The 17,720-nt window shown below is 31.4% G+C and overlaps 1 protein-coding gene across 1 annotated transcript; it reads right to left on the bottom strand.

Annotated features, from left to right (window-relative positions):
- Positions 1-1,435: 1,435 nt before the first annotated feature.
- LOC145296249 (uncharacterized) lies at positions 1,436-6,651 on the bottom strand. Its single transcript, XM_080142461.1, has 2 exons — positions 6,097-6,651; positions 1,436-2,239 (listed from the first exon to the last, which is right to left on the bottom strand). The coding sequence occupies exon 2, from the start codon at positions 2,223-2,225 to the stop codon at positions 1,656-1,658; it is 570 nt and encodes a 189-aa protein (XP_079998587.1). The 5' UTR covers positions 2,226-2,239; positions 6,097-6,651; the 3' UTR covers positions 1,436-1,655.
- Between the last annotated feature and the right edge of the window lie 11,069 nt (positions 6,652-17,720).

Genomic DNA, 17,720 nt, shown 5'->3' with positions numbered 1-17,720 from the left:
TCTTTGGCCTTTTTTCTCCGTTCTACAGTATATGTTCTAGATGGCCTCCATTTAGCTTTTGTTTTTTTTTTGGGGGGGGGGGTCACCCTGTACACACACACACACACACACACACACACACATATATATATATATATATGCTTGTGTGTATATATATATATATAATTATGTGTGTGTATATATACATAATTATTTACTATAATAATTACATATATATATATATATATATACACACACACACACACACACACACACACACACACACACACACACACATATATATATATATATATATATATATATATATATATATATATATATATATATATCATAGCTGGACGCCCAGCGTTGCCCGGTCGTACAATACGCTTAAACATGATATTTTGATTTATGCAGATTGCGATTCTTATAGAATAAATCCCTCTATTGAATATTATATATTACGAGGAATAACTTGCCCGGTGGACTAATTCATATAAAAAAATAATAAATAAATAAAAATAAACAAATAAAAATAATAAAAAATAATAATGATGATGCCGTTCATCAAATTCCGTTTGTTTTTGTTTACAATATTACGTCAGCTGATATTTGGATTTGATAATGAATACTCTGGAAAAAAGTCACTTCTGATTAATTTTTAGTTTTAAAATATGCAAAAGAAGAAATAATTTTCTGAGATTTTATTATTACCCTTTGTCGGTGTAAGTAAACTATTTCCCTGTAATTTTTTTTATCTACAAGAACGAAAGACTGTTTTTAGGATTGGATTTTTTTCGGTTTTTGATACTTATCGGATGAATTTTTGTACAAAACATATCTACAAACAGTGCCAGACGTTTAAATTCCCTTTACGTGAAATTTTTTGCAAAAGATAGGTTCATCCGTTTCGGAAGCTGTGAGGAAGGAACTCTCTCACACACACACACACACACACACACACACACACACACACACAGACACACACACACACACTCAAAGTAACCTTTATATAATAGTAGATATAGATAGATAGATAGATAAATCACATAAAGCAGAATGAATCTATTTACCGTTTCTTTGATATTAAGAATCCTTTTTATACAATGTAAATGTTTTATTCTGTTTCGTAAGTCAATTTTAGAAAAATATTGCTCCGTGTTTCCAATCGAATTTTATATTTTATATTGAATCGTGTTTTATATTCTATTTTGAATTTTATCTAAATGCAAAAATGTACATTGTGTTCCTGTATGTTCAAAATATAATTTTTACTCTCTCTCCCTCTCTCTCTGTCTCTCTCTCTTTCTTTCTTTCTCTTTGTCGATGATATATCTGCACATTATGGTGCTTAAAAATATACGATATGAAAGAGTAAAAACCTTTTTATCTTTTTAACCAAAATAAATAAAAACAAACAGAAAACAAAAACAAAAAAGTAATTTTTCTTAAATTTTATTACAAGTTTAAGAACAATTAATCAAAACATTTACAATAAAAACGTATTTTTTCTTCTCTAAATCAAAGTCTATCCCTACAACTATGTTTAAAGAGTCTAAGATTTAATATTTTATTATTTATCCCTAATGTAACATTTAATAGCTCTATTTGATCCGAGCTCAAAATGCTTGAGTGTAAAATGATAGATGGTACAAAGTGACTCAAAGACTGTTTCATTACCATCCCGGATTCTGCTTCCAGCATCTTTCATGGCCGCCATTATAAGACAGACTACAGCAGAAAACTTCACCAGAGTTCACACTGTCGTAACAATGATGGTCGTGTGCTTGACCATTGTTTCTGTAGTGAGACTGTGGCGCAGAGGGGTAGTGTGCAGCCTGGTGTCGTGGATACTGGTCATGGGAAGATCCTTGGGGTGACCTGTTCGCATTATCCCTCATATTGTGTTGCTGACTATGCTGAAGTGGTTTGTTCGAATCGAAATCTTGGCTCATACTATAGCTGACCATGAAGCCAGAACGGTCAGGCTGATTCTTCTTGTGTGGCGGTTTGTAAACGGTCACTGAACCATGTTGATTAATCTGGCCATTCTTCACGGGCTTATGCATGCTGTATTGATAGTTAACAGCATTATGCCCACGTTTTCTCCAGAGTTTCATATATGGTCGGTTTGGATCAGGCTCTGATCCGTGCTGTTGCTGATGGTTTCCAGTACCTTGTACCCATGTCACAAGGAAGAAGGCACCGCTCACAAATAAAGCGAGGGTAATCGTCGTTGATGTCATTCGTACGGATGTGTCTGAAATAGGAAAATATATCATCAGTATATCATCGTATATACAAACAAGTAAAAACTTCCAAGAGTATTTAATTTTACATTAAATAAACCGGTAGTAATATCTACAGAGAGCATTTTTGGTTTTCTTTAAAATTAATTTTGTTAAAGAAACTGATGGTAATTATCTATACAATTAATTTTTGGGTTTTTTATGAAATCAATTGTTATTTAATAAGCTGTTGGTAATATCTATGCAAATTATTTTTAGTTTTCTATAAAATTAATTTTTACTAAGTAAACTAATGATAATATCTAAAAATCGTATTTTGGGGCATCTATAAAATTAATTTACATAAATAAAACAGTTATTGTATGTATGTGTGTATATCTATATGAAAATATTTAACTGATGAACTCTTAAACTACTGATCAGATGACACTGAAATTAACAAGAAACAATAATCATACATCAGTGATGCTTTATAACGAGTAAAATCTTTGTTTGAATGGACGAACGACACGTACAGAAATATGTCGACAAGTTGAAATGTAATGTTCATTTCAACTTGTCGGCATATTTCTATTACTTTTGTGCATGCACAAATTCATTCATAGCTTGAAATGGTTTAAGTTTAAATCTTTCTTATTTATCTGTCGATAGCTCAAACGATAGGTAACGCAGCTGGAACGCTAAATAATTTTGTTTGAATTCTAGTTGAAGGCACCCAAGTCATTTTTAAACTTTGAAATTAGTACTATATATATATATATATATATATATATATATATATATATATATATATATATATATATATATATTCAATAGAAAATTGGCTTTGTAATAATAAATACGAAATCAACATGAATTAAAATATATTACAGTGTATTTTACGACTGGTCAAGGTCGGGCTGTCTCCGAGAATTTACTAAATAAACTGATGTTAATATATACACAAAATATTTTTGACTTTCTATAAAATTAATTTCTACTAAATTAATTTTATATTTAAACAGAAAAAAAAAAACAATATAAAATGCATAAATGCTACTTTTTTCATATATTTAAGCAATAATATAAATATAACATCTCTCGCAATATGTTTCTGATACTAGTTAAATTGATAGAAAGAGCTCCAGGTGCGAAGAACAAGTAAGTTATTCCACCGTTTGTGGCTGTTTGTTAGTGCAGAAAGGAGAGTACGTGGATTGTTGGGTCGCATTTATATGTGGTCGGCCGTTTGGATTTCAAATCTTCAAATGAATACACTAGATAGTTTAACCATACTGATGAATTGTAAACTTCGAAACAGCTTTTTGTAGTTGATAACACACACTCATTCACTCTCTCTCGCGCGCGCGCACACACACGCACACACACACACAGATTCAAGAAGCTCTGCATATTTCATAAAAATATAGTAATAAAATAAAAAAATGTAATTTACATTCCAAAGGATACTGAAATTCATCGAAACTTTGAAGAAAATTTTTTTGAAAATTGACACAAAAACTGTTAACAAAAAAATTATATTCCTCATTTATTTAGTAAAATTTAACACGTTCAATTTTGAACTTAATTCATACAGCGTAATCACGTTGACACACCGAATCCCGTCACATCACCGAAGTTAAGCAATGTTGAGCCTAGTTAGTACTAAAATGGGTGACCATTTGGGAATTCCATGTGCTGTATGTGTTCACCGTCCATCCCGCATTGTTTCCAGATAGTCTTGAGCCTTTCTTATCCACTGAAACCAAGTAGTGCTGATTCAGGAGAAGGGTGGTTGCGGATTGCGCAACCCGTGCCTCTTGAGACTGAATGGAGGCATCGATTTTTTATTTAAATAATAATGAAATGATCGTATATAGTGCTGAGATGCACTACAACTCAACAAATGCGTACGTACATGATTGCTTGTGTACCGGGTCATCAGATTTAGTTTTTGAGAGTTTTTAGAGAAGCATGAGGGTTTCAATAGAAATTAATAATACGCACGAAGAAGGCCGAAGACACATCAGCCGAAAGGTCGTATAAATATCAACGTCGAGGAGGACAATAGTCGGATGAAACATTCAGATAACAACTCATCCTTCAATTTTTCCAAAGATAGTTGCCAATTCTTACTTTTTGAATTACTGGAACTTTTGTTCTCATTTTGATTTTTATATTATTCACAACGTTTTGGCCGATGTAACTTACTACCTTCATTAGGCGCAAATTTTCGAACATGGGAATCTTCCATTAGAACATAGAAATCTTTATGTTAAACTCAAAGTTTCATACAATTCATACTAGAATTGTCTACATTAATTCGTGGCGTAAAGGTTAATAGCGTTGATTAACAATGCATATTAAATTACTATTTAATGGTTCAACCCTTTCTATAGACGAGAATATCAGTAATAATTGACCCTTTTATCCAGTCATAGCTTACAAGATGAGAACAATTTAACCCCATGGATTGAATAAACAGTTAAGATCGGAATGTCATACAGGTTCCTGAGTTCGAAAAATATTCCCAAGTTCGAATCTCAAAGACAGTATTATTACCTAAAGACAGTATTAGGATAATAATTATTGAAATAATCTATTCATATTCAAATTATTCGGACTACTGTTCTCTTCTTGAGTGTTATTCTTACCGTTTCGGCTGATGTAGCATCCGGTAATGGATAAAGTACTATGTTTTAAGGATGAGTGTATGTTCGAAACCGCGAGGTAAAATACCAGGTTAAGAAACTGGCGCGGTCTATCCTTCTCTCGGGGGTAGATGGGACTCTCTTAAGCCGTGGTAGGCACCCCTTCTAGTGATGGCGTCACGATAAAAATACCCTTGATAGCCCTGGAGAAGCATCAAGTATTCAGCTACAGACAAGATTTAAATTACACTACAAACTTGTGTTGTGAGTTCAATCTCAGCCGCTGCCGTGTTGGATAGATTGTATCTTCGAAAAATATGCATTTCAGAGTTAAACATTATTACATACTTGCGTGCCATGTCGAAATCTGTATACATTCCAAAAATTAAGAAAAAATGGTCCAGTAAAAAATAATTATAAATAAAAATAGAATTTTTCGAATTTGCTGTTTTTCAATTAACCCTTTAGATGCTCGGAATGAGGGGGCGATAACTGCTTTTTAGGTCAACCATCTTTCTTAGTCTTGATAAAACTGCACGCTTTCTTCCCGAAAATTAGCTCTATCACGTCTTCTACTGGACGATGTTTCGTAAATTTTGGAATTTATACTAATTTCGACATGGCACGTAAGTACATAATAATGCTTTTCTCTTAAATGTTTTTGTTTGAAAATACACGATTGGGTTGGACGACACACTATAGTAAAGTTGCACCAAATTCAGTTCTAAGTGAAACTCTTATGGAGGATAAAGTTTCAATCCTCAGTGCAGATAAGAATACAATAGCGAATTACCAAAGACTAACGAAACGAGAACATATTACTTGTGTGGATTAAATAAGGATTTCCGTTCGAAATTTTGCTCGGATTTCTAAGTGTGATAGAAAGGTTCTCGAGTTTGTCAGAAAGATTCCCGAATTCAACAAAATACACTCGAAAAAGGTCGGAGGTTACATCGGCTGAAGTGTTGTGAAAATAACAATCAAATGAAAACAGTAGTGTGGATGATCCAAATAATGCAAATCCCCATCTAAAAAATTCTGAAACATAATACAGAATTCAATGATTATTTTTGATTTGTTCTCTTAAACCGAAGGGACATATTAATCTTTTTGTGTGCTCCTGTTGTATAAAAGAACCGAAAATGCCGCAAAATTATGTAATTCTTAGATAATAATTTAAAGAAATACCACGCATAAGAATTTTGTTTCAAATTATGAATAAAAATGTTTCAACTTACCAAAGACCTTGTTGAAATGTGTTCGGCAATTTGGCGGGAATCCGGCTCGTTATTTCGTTATAAACTGTGAACGAGAGCGGCGAAAAGTTTTCTCAATGTCTCAAGTTGTGAAACAGGGAAGTCTCGCCCGATCTAATAAATACTATTTTGCTGTTTACTTTTGACCGACTCTGAAGATGCGTGTCACCTGCGATTCTTGCTACTTCCACTCAAAAGCTGTTTTACAATTCTTCGTAGTTGTGTGTACATATGTGTTATTATTTTTTTTTGAAGATCTCGCGTCGTCGCCATGTTTGTTCGTTGTTGTTGAGATTTTTAACTTCCGCACGAAATTTGACGATTAACGATGTTTCTTTTCTTTTCCTCTTAAAAAAGAATAGAAATCTTGGTTACTTTTTTCTTTCTTTTTTTTTTCAAAGTCTTACTCTTCTAAACGAATAAGAAAAAAAATTGACACGCAGCATGATTAAATCGTCCAGATAATTTACTTAAAGATTTTCATTTAATGTGATTGTAAAAGTCAAGTTTTTCTGGTTTTATGTTTAAAATAAAACTTAAAAGGAGTGTTTCATCAAAATGCCCCCTCCTCTCTCCTACACACACTCTCTCTTTCTTTTTCTCTCTTGAGCGTAAGACCTAAACAATTCATTTTATACCGAGATCTTAATTTAGGAACGTTGGTTTTGCAGAATTAGTCCTTGTTTACAACCGATATAAAAGTGTCATCTATGACTCAAATAGAATTTATATCGAGTCACAACCTCAACTAGGGTCTTTATCCTAGGCCCCCAAAATCAACAAAGATTAGACCATTCTTGTAATGATCCGGTCCCTGTTGATTTTGCGGCAGGAGTTTAGTTCTGTGCAGCTCTAGGGGGTCCAGGCTTTAAATTTAAGAAGAAACTAGTTTATTCTAGTCGCCTCACATCGACCGGGCTGCCCAGGCACTTTTTGCAGGTCAGAATGCTCTTCCTCGGGGTCGCTGACTTCTCAATCCTACTTTCCGGCCCTGGTGTCTTAGTTCTTGCAGTGGGAGAGAACTAAACACCCACAACATTAAAATGTCCAAGACATTCTTAGGTAAGATGTTTATCGGAGTCCATATTGCTCAGCCCTTTCAACCATTTTCTGCCTATCCTATTTTCCAACCCTATCAACTAATGAAGATCCCCAACTTTCCTAGGTATCACACAAAGCTGCACACAACCGTGGACCAAAATATGGTAATTTCGAGGAGTATAGACTAACGCCTTCGTTCTTCTTTTACAACATATAGTCACCGATCATCAAGGCCCGGGGGCCACTTAAAGATAAGAGTTAATGTGTACCGTAATGGAAATTTGATAGCTAATTTATTCTAGAGAGCGGCTCTACAAGAACCTAATCACATTAGATTTGAAAACGACCACGCTATAGTCAGCCGGGAAGCATCTGCCTGGTATTGTGTTCTACGGACGAGCAGTTCTTTGAAAAAAAAACTCTGTTTATGGAATTTTTGCTTAGATTCACGCACAGATAGAAAGTAAGGAAAATGCTGATAGTTGTTGTAGCTAGTTGAGTGTTTGTTGCGAAAAACTTAAAAGGGGAGCATAGAGTTAAGCTCGTTCTAGCACCTGCCACATAAATATAAATAGACCGAAAAGAGGCTAACTGCTCCTTGTGGTTTCAAGGTCGGATAGAGATAGATGCATGAACAATGCATGAGTACGCCTTATTTACGTGTGCGCGAGTCTGATCTCACAATATCAGTTCCTGCTACTAAAAAGGAGTCATTGGAACTGCGACCGTGAAACACGCCATGAGAGCACAGTGTCCGGGTTGTGAAGCCCACGATGGACACGTTCAATGGCTGTGAAAAGCTCAGCAGGAAAGAGGAAGGATGGCAGCACGTTCAATGGCTGTGAAAAGCTCAGCAGGAAAGAGGAAACCATTTTGTGGAATTAGATATTTGGCTGCATGATAACCTGATACATTCTTTTCATTGGTCAGTATAATCAAAGGCAGATAACTCAAATACTTATATGCTATGATTGTTTTACGTAAATCAATATATACAATTTCTTTAACGATTTTATTTTATTTAATTGGTACTTCGTATATGATAAAAAGTACTCCACTTTGGTTTAGCAAGTATAAATTTAATGGTTAGTAAGGAAATATATTCAAATCTATACTATTTTCGTGCCAATTTTGAAAAAACAAAACAAAACCAGTCCTTATTGACGCGAAGCAATCTTTAAAAAGAGCCCAATAAGTATTGCACAGTTTATGTGATATTGACAGTTTTAACTTGTCTATATAAAATATTCATTTTGTGAAGAAAATAAATAACTAGTTATCCTTATTAGCACATTTTCAGCAAAGGAGAAAAATGAAAACAAAATTGACAATGAGAATATAATAAAATGTCCAGTCCGATTCACTAGTCTACGAGCTATATTACAATAAAAAAGTGCGAACATGAAAAGTAATATGGTTAAGCTTAGACATGGAAAAGTAAAAGACTAGTTGTTAAAACTGGCAAAGAAAAGGAAAAGATATTCTGGTAAAAAATATAATAAATTTATAACTTAAAATATTGCGGCATTAAGAATTGATTATATAATGTTAAATTGAATTAAAAAAATATTTATAATGCAATATTTTAAGTTATAAATTTATTATATTTTTATAAGAATATTTTGACCTTTTCTTTTCCAGTTTTAACATCCAGTCTTTACGACACGTTTAAGCTTAACCATACAAGTTTTCATGCTCGCATTTTTCTATTGTAATCCATGATTTTTTCAGGCTTCCAGTAAATTCACTTGTTCTTTGTTTAATTTCAGTCTGATTTTTTGCCCCCATAAACATAACATACACATATGTAATAACAATGTACAGCACTCGTCTGCTTCAATAAAATCCTCCCAATTATCTTCCTTTCATTCTTTTATTGTCTGTTTCACTTGTTACTTCTCTTTTCGCGATATCAGTGAATTAATAGCAACACTAGCCGCTGAAGAGACGTGGTTGCTATAGAAACCAGTCATAAAAAACGTCGCTCACCTCCTTACGTCTTTTTACGATTTTTAACACTACTAAATTCATCATAACTTTTGTTTTACTGAACAAAAATGAAATTTGTTTTTCACAATATAGCTGAGAAGATGATCTATAAACTGTAATAATTGTTTGAAATTTGGTCGAAAAATGAGTGAGCGGTGAAGCTTTAAAGCAGTTCTAAATGACTAAAACTACCACTTAACCATATATATTCAGACGCTGCTGTGTTTGAATGATACAGTAAATCAAATCGAATTAAACTTGATTGATGAAAAATAGAAAAGTGCACAAGATAATATAAGGGTACAGGTAGAAGCTATTTACATTCAGATACACTGGAAATGTTTTTCTAATCTCGCTTTAAATCTAGATAACATAATCATCGTTACGACACTTTCTGGCTTGGTGTCCTAGAGAGCAAAAACACGAAAACGATGGTGATATATCTTTTGCAAGTGCCCGCGGAAACTACTACTTAGCGCTGGGAAGAAAATACTTCGAAAGGCAGATTTAAATTCCCGTTGATGATATTGTATGCTAGAAGCAGGTCTTCTTGCACCCTCCGCTGTTTAAGTTACGAAACGATTTATTCTTTGGAACCGCTGGTAGCGTGGAGAGTTTTTTCGCCATCCTCGATGTCAATCATGTAATACGCTCAAAGAGTATGATATATTTTTGAAGATAAGAGGTTTTTACCTGGATGGCATAGGCAAGATTTATGTATAGAGGATAAAAAGTCTCTGCTGTTAGTTTGAAACAAAATCTGTCGATCAGGTAAAGAACCTGCTTGATTTTGTTCGCAAAATCGATACAATGGTGCGTTGCGTTGAAGGAGTTGTCCATACACGTACAAAGGTTCTTCGCATTAACGATGATATGCATTGATTGAAGTCGAAAATCGAGAGTTAACAGAGTATTATGCGGAGAAGTGATAAGAAAATGACTGTATTTTGGAGAGTTCAGCGGCAAATCCCAAACTGACAATCATGATTAAACTTTGTTCAGATTATACTGACATTTATCATAATTACGTCTAGCTGATACCAGTTTCATATCGTCCGCAAAGAGTGGTACCTTTTCAATAAATTTATCTGAAAACAAACAGCTTGATAGTGCAATAAAGCTAAGCATTAATACATATAATAAACTTCTGCTACTTCTATTTCTTTTTCGGTCATTATTAAATATGTTACGACCATAAAGTTGGATTTTTTGTATATAGAGAAACTGGATATAAATACATTATCTTGTTGCAAAGAACGTGAGCGATGTTTCTGCAAAGAGACTGAAGAATTGAGATAAAATATTGTAGGTCGACTGCTATTGATGACAAAATATTCGATATTTACAGATTTTTCTATATTACACAGGTGAGACAATTTAACATGTCTGCTTGTTTTTTTTTTCGTGTAAAGGTAACGGTACCACATTGATATTTTTGTCACTATTAATCGAATATTTATTGAAATAAAAATGTAATAGCAGACGACATTTTTAAAATCTTATTTTCAAATAATTTATTTCTGTAAAAATCCACCAGAATGTATTTCGGTTTCTTTTCGCCTTTGTTGTTACATCAGACACATAGCTCGTAGTCAGTTTTAAGTTCACTGTACTCGTTGAATCTATTTTATATTGATTATTATATTTTTGCATTTATTATTTTTAATATTGCTCATTATATATATATATATATATATATATATATATATATATATATATATATATATATATATAATGATTAACCACTTATGAAGCTCAAAAAGCCGCTCAAGGATAATTAGTGCATTTCTTGATTGATTTTTGAAGCATGTGATGCCAAACTATGTAGAAATGCCCATTTATTTGGCATCTTAGGTTTTTAAATTGAAAATCGATTACTGTTTTCAAACCATGCATTGTTTTCTTACGATTCAAATGCGGACTGCGACAGTATTTCGTTTGTAACAATCGATGGGTCAAGATGCTATAGTTTCTACTTTATATGTATATCGTATTCTTTCTGGTGTTGTTATAGTTACTACTACTACTACTACTACTACTACTACTACTACTACTACTACTACTTTGTTTTCAAGTTTTTAACTAGTGTTTTATCAGAATTTGACTCAATTATTAATTTAATGATAAAACCATACCGTAATAAATTAAAATTTAAAAATCCCATGAAATTAATTTGGTAACAACTACCAAAGCACAAAATGTAAAGTATTTGTTAGATTTAAAGACGTTATAAAGATTTTATTGGAGTATCGACTTTTAAATAAGATATGTTTTGTTTAATTATATTTTGTTCCGTTATATTTGATTTAATTATATTTTGTTTAATGATATTCTGTTCGTTTATAGTTTTTAAATTATATTTTGTTTTATTATATTTTTTTAATTATATATTTTTTAAATCATACCCCGTTTTTTATATTTCGTTTAATTATATTTTGTTTAATTATATTTCGTATAACTATATTTTCTTTAATTATATTTTCTTTAATTATATTTTAAAAAATTATACCTCGTTTGTTTATATTTTGTTGCATTATATTTTGTATAATTATACTTTATTTAATTATATTCTGTTAAATTATATATTGTTTGAAAAAGTTTTGTTTAATTAAAATTTGTTTAATTATATTTTGTTACATTATGTTTTGTTTAATTAAACATTTTTTGATTATATTTAGTTTAATTATATTTTGTTTAATTACATTTTGTGTGATTAAATTTTGTTAAATTATATTTTGTTTGATTATGTTTTTAATTATATTTTGTTTTTATATTTTGATTAAGTATATTTCGTTTTATTATATTAATCATATTTTGTTTAATTGTGTATCGTTTTTTATATCCAGCGTAACTATAAATGTATTAATATATTGTGTTTTTTATATTCTGTTTTTTTATATTTTTTAAATTATTTTTGTTAAATTATATTTTGTTTGATTATGTCTTGTTTTATTATATTTTGTTAAATTATATTTAATTTAATTTTATTTTGTTTAATTTTATTTTGTTTGATTATATTTTGTTTAATTATATTTTGTTTAATTATATTTTGTTTGATAATTTTTTGTTTGTTTATATTTTGTTTAATTATATTTTGTTTGAGTATATTTTGTTTGAGTATATTTATTTATATATATTTTTTGGTAATATTTTGTTTAATTATATTTTGTTTGAGTATATTTTGTTTGACTATATTTTGTATATTCTTTGTTTTTATATTTTTTTAAATATTTTTTTAAAAATAATTTGTTTGATTATATTCTATTTTATTATATTTTATTTTATTATTTTATATTATACTTTGTATAATTTAATTTTTTTATATTTTGTTAAATTATATTTTGTTTGATTATGTTTTCTTTAATTATGTATTTTCATATTATGTTTTATATTTTATTTTATTCTTTGTTGTTTTATTATATTTTGCTTGTCTATATTTACTTTATTAAATTTTATTTAATTATATTTTGTTTAATTATTTTTTGTTTAATTCGTTTTTTAATTAAGCATAATATAGTTTGTATATTTATATTTTGTTTAATTATATTCTGTTTAATTGTATTTTGTTTTATTATATTTTGATTGTTTATATTTTATTTTATTATATTTTGTTTGATTATTTTGTGTATAATTTTTTGGATAATTATATTTTTTTTTTGTTGGATTATATTTTGTTTGATTTTATTCTTTTGTATTTTGTTTGTTTATATTTCGTTTTATTATATTTTGTTTAATTATATTTTGTTTAATTTTTTTGATAATTATATTTTGTTTCATTATATTTATTTATTATATGTTCTTTGCTTATGTTTGGTTTAATTATATTTTGTTATATTATTTTTTCGAAAATGTAAACATTTACTTGAAAGCAATTATTTCAGAGAGAAATTGGATAAGGAAACAAAATTAATATTAAAACGCTTTTATGTTGCATTGTAAGTTTAGAGTGAGGAATTCTTAACAATGGTGCCTTCTGCAAACAAACACCGGCAAGAGGCTCTTATTTTATAGGAAATCTATTTGTAAATAAATAATTTTATTGAAGTTATATGCTAGAAGATCAGTGTTTAATTAGAAGAATAATCGGAACAACAGTTCTGAATTTGAATAATAATCAAAATATAAATTTAAATAAAAACTAAATTTAAATTATATGTATAAATAAAAATAAACATTTGTAACGTGGTCGTTCCACTTTAATTCATTTTCTTATTTGCAAAATGTTTTTATTACCGTTATAAATGTTTAGACACCACTTAAAGGTTTCTCGCCATCATCCATCTCGCCCAGTGTACATTTTTCTTCTCCGACCTCACGTTGCTGTAGCCAGCCATTTCTTGCTTTCGCATTTACACGTCCATTTTCTTCGACGCAGCACTTTGCTTCTTTCTCGAGCACGTGTTGTCTTTTTATTACTTTTTCTGCACACTTCCTAATTTGCATACGTCTTTTTTCTTCTTACAGCTGCTGCTGATATTTTTCATCGCGCTCATATTCACTATATTACGCATTGAAACGTGTGTATTTCGTCACACCAGAAATCATCATAAGTTTCTATGGTAACTGAGATGTTATACTATGCTTCCATCGTGAGAGACTGGTAAGAAATGATATTTGAAACCCATTAACTGCTACTATCATCCTTCCCTTCTTTTCTTAATAAAGACACGAAATATTTAAAAACTCTGTGAGAAATTTAATTCTCACAAACTCAATACTCCCTGGCAGAGGCAAAATAAATCCACAAATTGCAAAAGCCATACCTTCAAACTCAAAATTTATTCAATAATAACTGCAAAAAAAAAAAAAGTTATCAGTCCATTGTAAAACGGTAGGCAAGTTTTGCCTCCCTAAACAGGCAGCCGGTAGTTAAACTCATATTGGTGGAGTGTTAGTTCATTTCCTCGAAAGGATTTATGATAATCCATGATGTTCTCAGCAAGAATGCTGGTTCCTATAATTAGGCCCCAAGCGAGCCCCTTGGGACTCTAATTGAATTGAGAAAAGTTCCAATATTTAGTAGATACAAACATGAAGAAAATATTCAAAGGATGCCATCCTGTAATTAGGATATCTTCGGCACAATATAAAGGTGCCTCTGCTTGTAGTCCTTTTTTCACCAACATTTTGGTGATATAACATGAAGAAATTATGGCAGCTCCATTCTCTGTAAGGCTTTCTTCTCAAAACTGCCTGGTGAGTCATTTTCCTGCTGAGGGTTTCACGTGGACTAAAAATGAAAAGGTATGGTACAAAAAAGGGCGCCAAATAATTAATTTGACTCATTCAAACTAACCAATCACAGGCCGTCTACTAGAACTGTGTAGGCGGCTTAAACAAGAGTCATGGCAATGTAAATGGAATTTCTCACAACTCATGCTTAACAATAAGTAGTGAAAAAATAGTGCGATCTTTTCTATAGTGTGAGTTTAAAATAAAACATTTGCAGATATCGTTTTGTTATGTACATTATAAGAACGTCACGGCAAAGAATGTTGTGGATAATTTCAATTACTTGTAATCTAGAAATCTAATTTTGAAAAATTTATTATATAAACCGGGTAATTGTTGATACACTAAATGATTTATATGAACTGGACGGACTGACTATGTAATACGAAGAGGCGACCCAAATTAGATTTCTAACGTATTTCTTTTAAAATATAGTAGATCTAAGGATGAGGACTTTTAATGTTGGGGTTAATCACTCCAACTACCGCGCTTTAATTAGTAAGTAAAGAGGAAACAGTTGAACGAATAAAATACAAAAATTAGTGACTTCAAACGAAACGTTTTATTTTTCTTGAATCATGCACTAATACGTGACTAAAGAGCAAACGAAGTAACATTCTATATGTAACTTTTGTTTACAAAGCTATATCGGCCAGAGAAATAAGGGAAATTCTGACTTTATTTCATATATAAGATTAGAAATATGTTTGGGGGATAGTGATAATTCGGATTTGTTATAGTCAGAATCCGAAAATATTTATATAAATGGTTTTTGGCATATTTTTTCTTTGTGTCATATTGATTCAAACAAATGTTAGTTTAAAAGTTCGGCAGTGTCGAGTTTATCCATTTTTATACACTTGGTTCAATATATTTTTTTATTATTACTTACTTATATACTGCCTTTTCAGTTTTTTTACCTTCCTATTCATATATGTTTTAATCCCTTCTTTGTAATTATATTTTGTTTCATTTTTGTATTTTACTTTTTCTTTAATATGTCTTAATATATACTTGGTTCATTTCCAATACAAATGTTCTTAAGCCATCTTTTATTCATATTTTATATTTTGCTGGCCCTGCTCCTCTTCTGAGGATAAGCATTTAGTTTCGAAATGCCATGGCCTAAAGATGGGGTTCTTTCTTATTCTTTCCGTATGGACATGACAATATAATAAAGTTATATGCAACTTTTATTCCTCATCTTTTATTTAATATACTTAATTGCTCCTCTTGTATATTTACTTGTGCGGTAAAAGAAATCAATTGTATATAATTATAGGTTTTGCTGAGATTGGTGTGTTGCATTACTTTCTATTTCTAGTGTTCCCGTCGCCAGTTCAATTACCGAAAGTGGTGGAAAGTCGCAGCCATTATTAATTAATATTAATTAATCATTTTTATGAGTAAGCATTTCGGTAAAATGTAAGGTAACTCGGTGAGAATCTGCATGTGATGCAATTAAAAAATAATTAACATATGTAGAGAGATTATTATCATTATTTACTCCCTAGGAGTTCTCACACAGGTACTCATCAATGATTGCTCACTGATAATAATGTGATTTGCCATGGACTCTGAGTTACAAGAAATCTTCCCAGATTCCAATACTTTTCAATTCTATTCGATAATCATTGCAAATGAGCTTGCATTATCGCAACTGCCATTGCTTTCTCGCTGTAAACGACCATTTGTCTTCTTTGGAATTTAAGTGACAATAAGACTTCTCATGGTCTCAATACACTCCGTGCTCTTCTGGTAGAGGTCTGCTTGGTGCTATATCTACTTAATCTTTTCATTCGAGTATTTCGTGTGATAGCAACCATGATGGCTGCCATCTATTTGCGTATGTGTAGATGTGTGGGGCAGTTTATGAATTTTATTTTTATTTATTTAGTTATTACGTTTCTAAATTTTTACATGAGAATTGGTTAGTTGTATTATTATTCATCGGACTACTGTAATCATCTTGAGTGTGATTTTCACAACGTTTCGGTCGAACTCAGGAATTTGGACGGAATTTCGAGCGGAACCCTTTATTTACTTTACGGGGGTAGCGTGCTCTTGTTCCTTCAGCCATGACTTGATAGAGATCCACACTAAAGATTGAACATTCAACCTTCAGGAGAATATCACTTTTACAATTGATTTTTCCCAGTACTCTAACCACTGCGCCACGGGTCTTTGCGGACAATTCTAGCACGGATTTTAGGAGCCTTAAACCTATTTTTATTTCTAGTTGTAAATATTACTATTTATTACTAATTATTACTATATATTAATGTATATCTATCTCTATACTTATTACGTGTATATATTAATGTCTTTATTACTTGTATATATTATCTATTGTTTATAATTACTGGTTCCCATATCGTATTGAATTCTATACTAGGTCTACTTAGCAGTTGGTTATTCCCCAGCATGTGCTGCTTCTTTCAGTCATCTTACTCTCCACCGTTCCTCTCTGTCTATAATTTTTACTTCGTCCCATAATGGTAGGTGATTTTCATTTTCTTTCCAGATATGGTCAGCTATACGTGACTTTTCACTCTCTACACGTACTACGGCTTTTCGATGTTCTTCCCGCCGTACTTTCAACGGACGACACGTTTCTCCTTTGTATAGTTCTCCACGTTTTCATGGGATTTCATATACACAGTTCTTAGTCATGATTTTTTTCTGTAAGGGGCTTGTCTCTCACAATCTATTTCCGGAGAGTTGAACTGAATACTGTCCTGATGTCATATGGATTATATATTCGTGGAAGTTTTTCAGACATGCCCTTCATATATGCTATACAAACTGTGGTGAGTTTCTGAGTCGTGTCCTTTTGTTTTTGATCCAGATTTCTTGGAGCATAGTTGTTTCGGTGGAGGGTTTCCCTTAAACTGTCCATTTTCTCTTGATATGCACTGATGCTACTACATATTGCTTTTGCTCGGTGTTGTAAGCAACAGACGATTCCTTTCTTTACATTATATAGATGGTGGGAGTTGTAGTTTAGATACTGTCCAATGAGAGTTGGCTTTCGGTATACAGATGACGTAAACCCATGACCTGTGATAGTTATCAACACATCTAGAAACGGTAATTTATTGTTATTTTCTTTTTCGATTGTGAACTGTATAGTTGGACGGATCGAGTTCACATAGTTTAGTAATGTTTGAACATCTTCCTCATGGGGCCAGAGTATGAATGTGTCATCTACATATCGCAACTACATCGTGGGGCTTTAATGGTGTTGATCTTAATGATATTTTCTCAAACCAGTTCATGTATGCATCGGCCAGTACCGGGGACAATAGTGATTCCATCGTCAGACCTTCTTCCTGCCGATATAT

This window comes from Euprymna scolopes, chromosome 16, assembly GCF_053919585.1.
Source record: "Euprymna scolopes isolate OS-2025 chromosome 16, ASM5391958v1, whole genome shotgun sequence".
Taxonomy (NCBI): Eukaryota; Metazoa; Mollusca; class Cephalopoda; order Sepiida; family Sepiolidae; genus Euprymna; species Euprymna scolopes.
Note: the sequence above shows the minus strand (reverse complement) of the source record. Positions and strands in the feature narration are given on the sequence as shown.

Excerpts from the sequence above, each read along its gene's own strand:
- LOC145296249 (XM_080142461.1), bottom strand. The coding sequence starts at position 2,225 with ATGACATCAACGACGATTACCCTCGCTTTATTTGTGAGCGGTGCCTTC.